Genomic DNA, 13398 nt, shown 5'->3' with positions numbered 1-13398 from the left:
AGCCCACTGACCCCCTGCATTGTAGTGGTAAAAGGTCTAGGATTTTCCGTACAATTCCATTCAAGCTAAAATGGGACACTAGTGTTTACCTGGGCTTTCATAGATAACACGCTATCTTGCAACATGCCTATTCTTTTTATGGGAGAAGAGGGGGTGGGAGGGATTCCCAGGAACTCCAGCCATGCGATGCCTCTTGCGGCGTCGGGTTGTTTCCTAGGATCATCAGCTTTGTTTTATCTCCGCTCAACTTAAGCAAACAGTTCGCCATCTAACTTGCCACTTTTTCCAAGCATGGGGCTAGTTGTTGTTGTGGACTATTTCTGGAGAAAGGGAGACCACAAGTTGGGTGTTGTCAGCATAAGAAATAATCAACACTCCAAATTACCTCACTATATCTGCTAACAGATGCAGATAAATATTAAAAAGAGTTGGACTCAACGCACAGCCTTGAGGGACCCCACAATTTAGGGGGAAGACCTCAGAATAGCATAGGGGTTCCCAGATTTGAAAGGACCTTTCTTTCAAAAGTGAGGACAGCCAGGTCAGTGTGCCTTCTTCATTCCTGCTTCACTCATCCTTAGGATCAAGCGCATGGTCCACAGTGTCAAACGCTCGGTTCAGGTTTTGAAGAATGATAGCAGCAGCAACTCCTTTGTCTAGAAGAGAGTTCAGCTCTTCCATTACTGCTAATAGAGTGGTTTCTGTACTGTATTGTGAATAGAAACTGGTCTGAGCAAGGCTGAGAAAAGAATCTCTTGTAGATCTAGAGAAAGGGTTTGGTGGATATGTTTTCCAGAACCTTTCCCATAACGTGTAACAGGAAGATGGGTCTGTAGTTCCCGGAACATAAAGTATCAAGATTAGATTATTTTTTTTAGCAAAGGCTTGACTAGGGCATGTTTCCAGGCTTGGGGAACTTCCGGCGGAAAAGGATAAGTTAAGGAGATCAAACATTATGGGAAACATTTTGTGAGCTCATTGTGGCAGAATGTAGGGTGGCGCTGGATTAAAAGTGAAACCTGATTTGACTTTGCAAGGAGTTCTGGTAATTATTCCATTGTGACCAGCAGGGAGTCAGGGAGACATGCCCATTCCTTGTGCATGCTTGATTCTCCAGCATGTTAGACTGTGCCTTTTTAGCCTGTTGTAAATTACTATAAATAGCTGAAATTTGGTCTTGAAAGTATGCCGCAAGTACATTGCAGCAAGCTACTGTCAGAGTGGGCAGTGTATTATCAACTCTAAAGGCGGTAAGTGACTTAACAATGCGGAAGAGTTCCCTCAGGGTACTTTACTGCTGTTATCATTACTGCTTCATACTAAGATGCATGTGCCTTTTTAATTTCCTGATGTAATGCCTAGCGGCAGTCCTATTGGAGTGGTTTAGATTTCCTTCATAATCTATCCTTCATTTTCTTTCTATGGTTTTACATCCTTTTTCTAAGGAAATCAGAAGTGCCGTAAACCATGGGACAGAAGTCTTTCTTTCCTTTCTTTATAGTAGTGACAGGGAGCGTTTAATTGGGTGAGGTCTTAATCCAATCTTCTACTTGAGAATATACTTCCCCAGGATGTTTCCCAAATTCTGGTTTGGTGCAGGCTAAGGAATTCAAATAAATGTTGTTGTTCACTTCAGACCATCCTCGTACTGATCTTGGTATTCCGCGTGGGTGGAGCTCCCTCCAGAGTAAACAAACTCAAGGCATAATCTGTCCATGCCACTGGATGAGATTTTTCAAGTTTTATGTTTGGATAATTGCTAAACACTGTGTCTAGAAGATGTCCTTTGTTGTGGGTACAACCTACTACTCTTTGAGGGAGCTGAAGACCGTCTAAATAATGTAAAATGCTAGAGACAGTAGGATTGTGAGTCTCGTCAAAGTGCATGTTGAAATCCTCTAAAAGGGTGAAGTTTGTTTATCCTATCGCCAAACTTGACATGACCTCTGGTATGGCTTCCACAAACTTAGCATAGGGGCCTGGAGGTCTATAAAATAATAGTCCCAAGAAGGAGTCTGTAGGTGACAGATTTATAGTAAACAAGATATTTTCACATTCTGGAATGTGCTTTTAGATGTACATGCATCTATGTGTGTCTTTTAAAATGATATAAATGCCCCTACTCTGTCTATGTTCACAGTGCACAAGATACTTACCTTCGGTAACGATATATCTGTAAGAAACAGTAGTTAGTGTTAGATTCCTTACCTTAGAATATCCCCAGGCGTCAGGCTGGATCCGGAAAGTAATCGTCAGCAGTACCCCTGCGCGTCGCCAGGCGTCGTCTGCGGCTCCGCGTCCGTCGTCGTTGTTGTGGTCGCCGGAATGACGTCGGAGTACTTAGATGTCGCCCTCGCGCGCTGACGTCAGTTTTGTACATAGCTTTCCGCGCCAGGAACGCAGAGCCATGATAGAAACCAACACTGGTGCCATAAAACTAGGGCCCTGAAATGAATAACCTTAACCCTAGATATCAGTTCGCAGAACGGGGAGGATGGGTGGGGTAGTAAGGAATCTAACACTAACTACTGTTTCTTACAGATATATCGTTACCTAAGGTAAGTAACTTGTGCATCCGAAAGAAACAGGTTAGTGTTAGATTCCTTAACTTAGAATAGATACCCCAGCAATGCCAACCCCGGTGGTGGGTCTGCGAACCAAGATAACACAACAGAAAGCCATGGAGAACGGAACGGCCAAAAAAGCCATCTCTCTGGACTTGGCTGTCCAGGCAGTAGTGCTTAGCAAACGTGTGCAGCGAGGCCCACGTAGCTGCCTGACAGATGTCCTGCAAGGGGACTCCCCGACCCAGGGCAGTAGTAGCTGCCGTGGCCTGAGTGGAATGGGTGCGTAGCCCAACCGGAGGCTCCTTCTTTGCCAAAGAGTAGCAGACCTTGATGCACAGAACGACCCACCGCAGGTTGGTCCGTTTGTGCACTGCCCGTCCCTTCTTAGCGCCCATGTAGCCAACAAAGAGCTGGTCGTCCACCCGGAACTAGCGTGTGCGGTCTAGATAGAACGAGAGTGCACATTTTGGGTCCAGACGGTGGAGCCTCTCTTCCTCTTTTGAGGGATGCGGAGACGGAAAGAAGGTGGGTAAGGTGATGGACTGCCCGATATGAAAGGCTGTAACCACCTTGGGCAGGAAAGAAGGACGAGTTCTCAACACAACTTTGTCCGGATGGACAGAGAGGAAAGGAGGCTTGGAAGATAGAGCCTGGAGCTCACTCACTCTCCTGGTAGAGGTGATGGCAACCAGGAATGCAGTCTTAAGAGTCAGAAGACGAAGAGGGCAATTGTGAAGTGGCTTGAAAGGAGCGCACATCAAATAGGTAAGAACAAGGTTCAAGTCCCACTGAGGCATCACAAAAGGAACAGGAGGGAACATATGCGTGATGCCTTTCAAGAATCTATTTACAACTGGGGACTTGAAAAGAGAAGGGTGATCAGGAAGCCTTAAGATGGCTGAAACAGCCGGGAGGTAGCCCTTGACAGTGCCCAGAGCAGAGCCCTGCTGGGCAAGAGAAAGAAGGAAGAGGAGAACCTCTGAAAGGGGGGCAGAAAGTGGATCCACAGCCTTTGCTGTGCAGCATGCCACAAATTTGATCCATCTGCAGGCGGATACCGATTTTGTGGAGGGACGCCTGGCTGCCAGAATCACATCACAGACTTCGGGAGGCAAGTCAAATGTCCTCAACCGTTGCCGCTCAATCTCCACGCATGGAGGTGGAGACTGGACCGGTTTGGGTGAAGGACCGTCCCCTGCTGCTGCGACAGAAGGTCCTCCTGAAGAGGCAGACGAATCGGGGGATCGACAGACATACTGAGTAGCTCGGGATACCAGTATCTTCGTGCCCAGTCCGGAGCCACAAGGATGACTTGGGCCCAGTCTCGCCTGATCTTCTTCAGCACTCTGGGCAGAAGTGGTATAGGCGGAAAAACGTAGAACAGACCGCAGCTCCACTCGTGACGAAAAGCATCTCCGAGCGAGTGCCGCCTTGGAAATTCCAACGTTCAGAACTGATGACATTGCGCGTTCTCTTCTGTGGCAAATAGATCTAACCAACGCTCACCCCACTGCTGAAAGAGGCCTTGCACCGTGTCCGAGTTCAGACGCCATTCGTGATCCATCATACACCGACGGCTGAGTTTGTCCGCCCTGGCATTCAGGGAACCTGCCAGGTGTTGAACCACCAGGGTGATGCCCTGGCGTTCCAGCCATGTCCAGAGGCGCAGAGCCTCCTGACAAAGGGTCCACGACCCCACCTTCACCCTGTTTGTTGCAGTACCACATGGCGGTGGTGTTGTCCGTGAACACCTGCACTACAATTTCCAGGACAGAGGTAAGGAATGCCTTCAGTGCAAGCCGGATCGCCCGCAGCTCCAGAAGGTTGATCTGGCGCCGAGACTCTGCTGGAGACCAGAGGCCTCTGATCTCCGCCTCTCCCAGGCGGCCCCCCCATCCCAGGAGGGACGCATCCGTCACTACTACGCGGTCCGGTTGGGGTAGGGAGAGGGATCTGCCGTTGACCCAATCATGGTCCGTGACCCACCACTGCAACTGTCTCGCAGTGCCCTCCGAGATCAGGACGTGGTCGGACAGGTTGCCCTGATGCTGGGCCCACTGAAACTTCAGGTCCCACTGCAGAGCCCACATCCGCCACCTGGCGTGATGCACCAGTAGGATGAAGGAGGTCATCAGCCCCAGGAGCCGCAGCGTCAACCTGACCGAGACCTGGGATAAAGGCTGAAAGATCGGAATCAGAGCCGGAATATCTGAACCCGCTGCTCAGGGCGATAAACCCAGAACCGCTCTGATGAAGAGGAGCTTCTGAGAGGGGCACAGGTGTGACTTCGGCACGTTGAAGGAGAACCCCAGCAGGTGCAGGAGGTCGGCCGTAGTCTGGAGGTGGGAGACGACTGTCTGGGGCAAACCTGCCTTCAACAACCAGTCATCAAGATAGGGGAAGACTGGAACCCCTGATCTGCGCAGACGAGCTGCGACCACCGCCATTACTTTCGTTAACACCCAAGGGGCGCTGGTAAGGCCGAAGGGGAGCATGGTAAACTGAAAGTGCTCGTGGCCTACCGTGAACCGCAGGTAGCGCTGGTGGGCCGGCAGGACGGGGATGTGGAAAAAAGCATCCTGCAAGTCCAACGCCACCGTCCAGTCTCCAGGGACTAGGGCAGCTAAGACCTGAGCCAATGTCAGCACCTTGAACTTCTCCTTCCGGAGGAAGCCGTTGACCATCCGGAGGTCTAAGATAGGGCGTAGGCCCCCTTGCCCTTCTTGGGAACCAAAAAGTAGTGGGAATAACAACCACGCCCTACTTCTGGCCCAGGAACGCGCTCAATGGCCCCCTTGGCCAAGAGGGCTGTAACTTCCTCTTGCAGAAGTTGCAAGTGATCCCCCGACACGCGGTGGTACTACGGTGGCATGGCTGGAGGGGACGCCTTGAAGGGGAGGGAGTAGCCCCTTCGGACGATTTGCAGCACCCACCTGTCCAACGTGATGGTACGCCAGTGGAGGTGGTGATGGCGGACCCTGCCCCCCACTGGCCTCGTATGGGCCTGAAAGCTCAGACTAGGAAGGCTTTGAGGCAGATGATGCAGGAGTGGATGTGGATTGACCCTGCCATTGTCTCCCTGCACTGTCACAGCGGTTACCACGTCCGCGTTGAGGTTGGTTCTGTGGCCTGTGGCTGGCTGGACGTGTGGGGGCGCCCCTTCCTTGCCCACAAAGGGGCGAAAAGTGGAAGTTTGCTGGCGCTGGCCTAGGCCTAAGGACTTGGTCGTAGGCCTGGAGTCCTTAAAATGCTCTAGCACACTGTCCGCTTTGTCGCCAAAAAGGCGACGGCCATCGAAGTGCATGTCCATGAGCGTGGCCTGGACATCCCCCATGAAGTTGGCAGACCGCAGCCAGGCGCGGCAACCAATCGCCACCGTTGTGGAAATCGCTCTGCCCAGCGAGTCTGTAGTGTCAAGTCCACATTAATGTAGTACCGTGCTGCATCCCGCTCCTCTGCCAGGGCTTGGGCAAGCCGAGTCCGGGCCTCCTTTGGACACTGTGGCAGCACGTCTGGAACCGTATCCCACAGAGCGTGAGTGTAACGGCCAAAAAGGCAGGCAGTGTTGACAGACGGCAGCCCCAAACTCAGAGAGGCGAACAGTTTCTTCCCTACCCTTTGGACTCGTGATCCGGAGTAACGGTCGGGAATGCAGTCTGGGACGTAGAGGCCTGGACCTCAGTGAGGAGGTTAGTCCTCACAGCCGCGACAGGGAGCTAAAGAGCTAAGGCCTTGGCTGCCCTGTTCAACACCACGCTATAAGTAGCCCCCTTCTCCGTAGCCACGGAGGGAGGAGAGACGAATCCAGTGTCGGGCGAAGTGTCCAGACCACTGGCCTCCCAAGCTCATCTGCCCAGTCCTGGCTTAACTGGCACTGCTGTGCCAGAGGGTCCTCAGACCCCTCCCAGTCCTCCTCGTCATCCATTTCCTGGAAACGGGCAAAATTGATGGGAGCCGGGTCATAGGTGAATTGCTCACCCGTCGGCATCGGAGACAGCGCCGAGCGGCGCCGCTCCTACGTCGCACCCTGACCGGGGCTGAAACCGGAGCTGGTGTCGTCCAAAGACAGCACCGGGAGCGATACCCTCGGGGTCGGCGCCAGTGGCGGAGTTGTGAGATCGACTGGCGACGACCCGGATCCAGGCCTGGATCCTGTGGGGCCCTGTGGTATCTGGACCGGAGTCGGCGACGGTGCCGGGGCCGACAGCCCCCAGGCCGCTAGGGCTTCCAGTCGGACCCGCCCCGACGGAGGGAAGTGAGTCCTCAAGGCCACAATGAAAACACGTATCTCCTCCGGTGTTGCGTGCAGCCCAGGGATCGGCGGGTATGGAGCTGGGCACGGCGCCTGCGGCTCCGACAGAGCCACACGGGCGGTGTTGGCCGAACCCCTGGATGCATCGCGCGAGCGTCGGGGAGAGTCGGAAGAGTGATGACGCCTCTTCGACTTCTTTTTCGAATGCCTCGACTTACCGGATGACTTGGAGCCCGATGAGTAGTGATGACTCGACGAGCGGCGATGACTGCGGCTCCGCGACCGGTCCCTCGACTTCCTCCTTGACCGGGACCTCGAGCCGACTGCCGGATCTCGAGGAGCTTACAGGACTGCTCCCATCTAGCCTTCGAAGTCAAGGCCCGGCAGTCGGGGCACGACTTGTCATCATGGTCGGCCCGAGACAGTAAAGGCACCGATGGTGGGGGTCGGTCACCGACATCAAGCGGTGACAGGCCCCGCAAGTTTTAAAACCAGGCATCCCTAACGGCACCGCGAGTCGAATTCGACTCGAAAAAAGATCAAAAGAGATCAAAAAAGTTAGTAAAAAATGACTAGAGTACTGCTCTTCCCAGATCTGCGTTTCCTGGCGCAGAAAAAAAAAGAACTGACGTCAGCGCGTGAGGGTGGCGTCTAAGTACTCCGACGACGTAATTCCGGCGACCACGACAACGCCGACGACCGGGGAGCCGCAGACGACGCGCAGGAGTACTGCTGACAAAAACTTTACGGATCCAGCCTGACGCTAGGGGATATTCCAAGGTAATGAAACTAACACTAACCTGTTTCTTTCAGATCTTTCCTACACATGTAATATCTTGGTGGGGGCGCTCGATTTATGTCAGGTATTGAGCTTTCAGATAACCACGTTTCTGTTAAAAACAGGACGTACAACTGTTCGTCCTTAATTAAAGTGTATAACTCAAACTTGTGGTGGGGCAAGGATCGACAAATAATAAGTGCACACTTCCATTTTTTTGGCCAAGGTATTTGCAATCTAACTTTCTCTGGACCAATCAAGAGAAACACCAGGAAGGACAAAGGAGGTCTCCATTCCCCGGCCATGGGGAGCTGAATAACGTACTATTTCTATCGTGGTTCGGGCAGGGTTCCTGGCCTCTGTTCCTGTTCAGGCCAGATGGGCTGGTCTTTGGCACACCCATGTCCCAGCCAAAATTTAAGGCAGAATAAAAACACTAGAGCGCAAATCTCACAGGCAACTATATGGTCGATAACAAAGTGTCAGTGCAACTCTATAGTCAATTTTGCCCTCTTGTACAATGCCCCTTGACAGTTTTTACAATGCCCCAGTTCCCCATCGCAGATTAAAAATGTTGATTAAAAAAGCTGATTGAAAATATCTAACAAAATTCCCCTTCTCGTTCTTTAAAACCAATTTAGCATTTAAAACAACAAAAAGAGATTGCAGTGCAGCACTTGAACTCACTAAAAGCCTCATGGTAAACAGACGTAGGGAAGCCTGATGAGGAAGATTGGGCAGAGGCAAGGATGTCTCCTAAAACAATGGCTAATTCAGCTAGTCAAACTCATCCAGCATACATTCCTTCACAGAGTGTAGCTCACTAGGCATAAATTGTGGTGTATGGGAGCGGAATAACTTCTCTCACATGCCTGAGCTGTGGGACTACAGACAGGGGTCTGTACTGGGGTGGCCCAGTTTTGAAGGGGAGTGCTCTCCTACCTGAGTCGACTCCTGGGGTGGGAGGTCCCTGCAAGACCAAGATTAACACTACTGCATATTAGTGATGCAATTGAGGGTAACAGATACCAGAACAACTTTCTTCACCTGGCGCTGGTGGTGGCCAAATGAGACACAGTGAGGCGTTGGAAAGAATCTTCCCCCACCTCCCTTGCAAATGGAAGAAGGGAATTAGATAACTGTATGGTCCAGGAAGAATCAAAATACAAGGCTCGGGCTGCCCACAGACATTTGGCAAGATTTGGAAGGCATGGGCAACATATAGAGGGATCACAATTACTCAAAATTACAAAATTACTCACTTCTGGAAGAAGTCAGGACATACACTGGTTAACCCCAGGATAGACAACACTGAGACGCTATTGAATAGGAGGAGACAATACCTAACATACAGGTAAAGGGGTGTGGAGTGGTCGTGCAGGGGGTGGGGAGTTAGGGGAAATGTCGCTTATTTGTTATTGTAGTCATATGATTGTGTTTTCAGCCTTTGCTATATTTGCTACAATTCTATGCATATCCGAATGACAAAATCAATAAAATTTATTATAAAAAAGAAAAAAATATTGGACCAAACAAATTTCACAAGTCATCGCCTCATCAGTATGGGAAAGGCTGATGAAAACAGATGCTTGCAGAACTGGGGCCATAGTGGAACATTGGTGCATACACTCTGGAACTGCCCTAAAATACAGGTATTCTGGGTGCTAGGGAGGGAATGTTTGTTAAGGGTGGTGGAAGACGACCTGAACGGTGGCCATACTGGGGCTATGGGGTGGCCAGACTCTTCCCAAATATACTACCCTTTTTTTCAGCAATGTGGCACTGGTGATGGCAAGGCTGGATATTGTCAAATTATGGGGTAATAGAAAGACTCTGTCGATAATTCAGAGGAAAATGGGTCTGGATTGGTGTATGAATGCGGAACCTACGATTTACAACACATGGGGCTGTCCCGGGAAACTGGAGAAGGTCTGGGGTCTAAAAGGGATTTGTTGCTATGTCTGCACGAGAATTGTTATGGTGGTCTGTGAAAGAAGGACTGAGGTGTCTTGTACGTGTCTACTTGGATTATGTATAAGTGTTTGCTAATTAAAAATCAATAAAAGTTTTTTTTTTTTTATAAACAGCCTAATTTCCTCTCTATCCTGAGCATACTGTGACAGATTCCCTGACTATATTGGACATTTCCCTCTTACGTGGTGCTCTGTTAATTTGTAGCTAATGCTCAAGTATTTAACCATGTGACAAAACAAGGCAACAGGTGTCAAATTGTCCAAAAGGTAGCAATAAATTAAACAAGTCTGGAAACCCAGAATAGAACTTACCTTGTTGAGAACATGGGATACCAACTCAGTTTTAAAGTAAAGAAAGGGAAACAGGTTGGATATGTTGGTTTGAATACAGGCCAAGATGAGAGGATGTTTTGTCGGGAAATTCAGGGCAAGTTGAAGTAGTTCTATACCATCCTGTACTGGGATATCCTGGAGTGGGAAAACCAAAAATAATTTATCAACCTGGAAAGATTACAGCTGTTCAATACACTGATATTAGTAAGAGGGCCATTTGGCTAAAGCTACTAAAGGTCACAATACTTCATCCTTTACTAACCTTCCAATTACTACAACTGTAGTGAAACCGTACACATTTTTCAAGGTGACTTTTTTGATCTCGTAGCTCCAGAAACAAAAAGCAATTGCAATGCAAGAGGTCTTGTATTTGCGAGAGTTTAAGCTATTGTAAATGGCAATGGCTTTTATTAATCGGTTTTTAAAACTAACACAAACAAGCATTGGCATAGCCAATAGGTCCCGCTTTTGGGACCTTATAAGTATTTAGTTATGCAGCACAATATCCTTGGTGCAACAACATCCACTGTTGCATGGCTAAACACGTAAAAGGTCCCAAAGGGGAGACCTATTGGCTATGCTAATGCTTGTTCATATTTGGGGCATCGTTTCATAGGCTGAGCAATTTCCGGTGCTAATTGTCTTCGCAGTTACACAACAGGCATTGGAGCTGCTCTTTCATACACGTTCCCTCATTACAAAGGCTGAGCAATTTATGTTGAAAACTGCGCATCTGGTAAACACCAAAATAATACGGTATTATATTTCAGAGGCACAGAATGTATAAGTTATTCTAAGTTTCAGACTGGAAAGAAGATAATGCCTGTGTTTTCTCCCTTGTTCTGAGGTGCGCATACTTGGATTTTGTGCAGTTTTCACACACTATTTATTGGTTTTGCCTAGTGAGCGTTGTGCACAGCTGTGTCCCAAGTCAGAATCCATACTTGGGTGCAAATTACTGGGTAAACCTGCATAGGGGAGCGGGGGTGGGGATGAGGGGGGGGGGGTGGGGGGGGGGGAAGAAAGTGAGGAAAGAGGCATGGCACGGAATCAACTGTAGGCGGGCTCAGTATTCGACAACCCCAGCATTTCGCAGTGCCGGTCGCTTCCTAAGAAAACCTAGAGAATCTGCAACATTACGTACCTGTTGGTCTATTTATTCACTCATTTATTTATACAAATTATGCACACTTTCCTGTGTTTGTCCCCACCGTGGAGTTCCATTCATTCTTAAGATTCAATGCGGTCTCTCGTTTTCTCACCTAAGAACCTTCTCTTAACAGTGCATTTTCTTAATAAAATTAGCTAACGGTGAGACTGATTTACTGTTTTGTTTATGGAAAATTTCTTTTTTTCCCGTTTACGTGCTGCGCGCCCACCGTACAAAATACACCAAGGTTTCTTTTATCTCCCAAAGCCCCACCCCTGCCCGAATATATTTCCAGTTAATAACGCAAAAGCTTTGCTTTCACCTTGTAAATGTCCTCTGATACAAGCCTGTCTCTCGGCTTCACGTAGAAACCGCCCATCTCGACAACATGCAGGCAACAGCTCTCCAAAATGATTTATTTCCCTTCGCTTGCCCAATCCCTCCGCAGTACGAGTGCAATTAGGGTTAATTTAGAGTTCACGAAACATAATAACTATGGGACTGTTTTCCTAGGCATGTGTCACATTTATGTGCTGAAGTTAAATATTTTATGCGGATTTGATTGTTGTTTCGAGAGCGCAGAGGGCTCTCTGCTGTCACGCACCTCCCAGCCCCTGCAGCTAAGTTCTGCAGGGCGAATTTTAATAGCAAGTGAAGACCAAAGGTTGTGGAGGGAACCTCTGCAGGAGTTGTGTGCGCGCGCTAAAAGAAAAACAAGCATGTGAGTGGTGCATGCGTGAAAAGAAGCCCTGGAATTGTGTGCGCGCGCGCCGCGAAAGTGATTGCGATCAATATCGGGGTACCAGAGTCCCGTACACTTCCTGGAGTTTGTTTTTAAGGGAACAGAATGACGCTTAGTGTTTTTCCAGGGACAGATACATTTCGCGAGGATGTCGTATAGCAAGGATTTCTGAGATTGCCGAAGTACCAGAACGCTTGCAATTACTTCAAAGACGGAGAACGCCCGTTTTCATAATAAAAGCACATTTCCCTGCTCCACCAAACGGAAAGAGGTGCCCATTTGAATACCTCGCCTCCTCGTTGCCTCTTTAACATTCTTTGGATTTGGGCAACAATAAACAAGCATTGGCAAAGCCAATTGCTCGGTGGTCGCTCCCTTCCACCCCCCCCCTTTTTGCTTTGTTAACCCCTTCGCCGCAGGGCTAATTCCCCCGCAGCACTGGGGGGAGGGGGTGCGCACACAGCGCCACGGTGCTTGTCACGCTGCACGGTGGTGCTGTGCTCAAGACGAGCTGAGCTCGTCATGACCACACCCGTTTTCGTGGTACGCTCAGCACAGCAGGGGAATTATCCCTGCGTGTGAGCGCCGCGCGGGCCATGACGAGCTCAGCTTGTCATGAGCACAGAGCCACCGTGCCTCATGACGAGCTGAGCTCGTCATGAGCACCGATGGTGTTAATGCTTTTGTTGTGGTTTTTGTTAAATGGAGTGGCCTACCGTCACAAATAGAAAAGAAAAGATGGTCTAAAAATAAATTATTTTGGGGGTTCCAGAAAGTGCAGATTGTCATAGCAGTCCAATTACTTTGTGTGCGGATGTGCTACATGTGAAAGAACAGAACGCAGTCAACCCAGTGAAGTTATCCAGAGGTTTAGGTTGGCTGACCCGCTGCGTGCTGTATAGGCCAGACGAAATGCCATGCCATGCCAATGCTTCTTGTTTCCTTTCCAGGCAGTTAATGGCCTACACTTCTCGATCCTGCAGGGGGCAGTGTTGGATGATTTTAGCGGCCCTCTCCCAGGTCCTGATCCCAGGAAGAGAAGGCTGCCGAATTCAAGGAATGTCCTCTGTGACATGCAAATGGAGAGAGCTCCCAGGTCATGAGCAGATCGTAAAGCACTGCTACCTCATCTAGGGACTTAAACAGATCCACTCGGCGCTCACGATCGCCACAAGGAAACCCAAAAAGATTTTTCAGAGGGGAAACGAATTGCGTAGTAACTACTACACTGCAGCCGACAGGCGGGTCCTCTGATGATGGCATTCAGCTCAAGGCGATCGCAATTTTGCACCATGGGCATCTGGGCACCGTGGAGCTGGATATCGGATAGACAGTGGATTAGAAGGGGCGAAAATCCATTAGAAGGACCGCGCCAGAGGTCTGACTTGTAGCTAAGAGCCAAAACACGGTGCGAGCCAGAAGTGCCATACGTTTGGTAAATGATGTGTAATACGGCATGACCCCTGGAAATAAATACATATTTATTTATTGAACATGTGTGGCTCAATTTTTATGGACAATGGCATGAGTTTAATGAGAAGGGGGGAGTTGTGTCCGCGCACTAAAAGAAAAACAAGCACGCGAGTGGTGCGTGCATGGAAAG

The 13398-nt window shown here is 49.5% G+C and overlaps 1 protein-coding gene across 2 annotated transcripts in view; it reads right to left on the bottom strand.

Annotated features, from left to right (window-relative positions):
• Nucleotides 1-13398, bottom strand: part of LOC147706850 (exportin-5-like) — a 2308032-nt gene that overhangs the window by 1681549 nt on the left and 613085 nt on the right. For both annotated transcript variants that reach the window (XM_086926017.1, XM_086926018.1), the window contains exon 15: nt 9883-10038. In XM_086926017.1, the coding sequence (XP_086782143.1) occupies nt 9883-10038 (156 nt within the window). The remainder of the gene's footprint in view (nt 1-9882; nt 10039-13398) is intronic.

This window comes from Lissotriton vulgaris, chromosome 6 (genome assembly GCF_964263255.1).
Source record: "Lissotriton vulgaris chromosome 6, aLisVul1.2, whole genome shotgun sequence".
NCBI classification, from domain to species: Eukaryota; Metazoa; Chordata; class Amphibia; order Caudata; family Salamandridae; genus Lissotriton; species Lissotriton vulgaris.
This window is presented reverse-complemented; position numbering and strand designations above follow the sequence as displayed.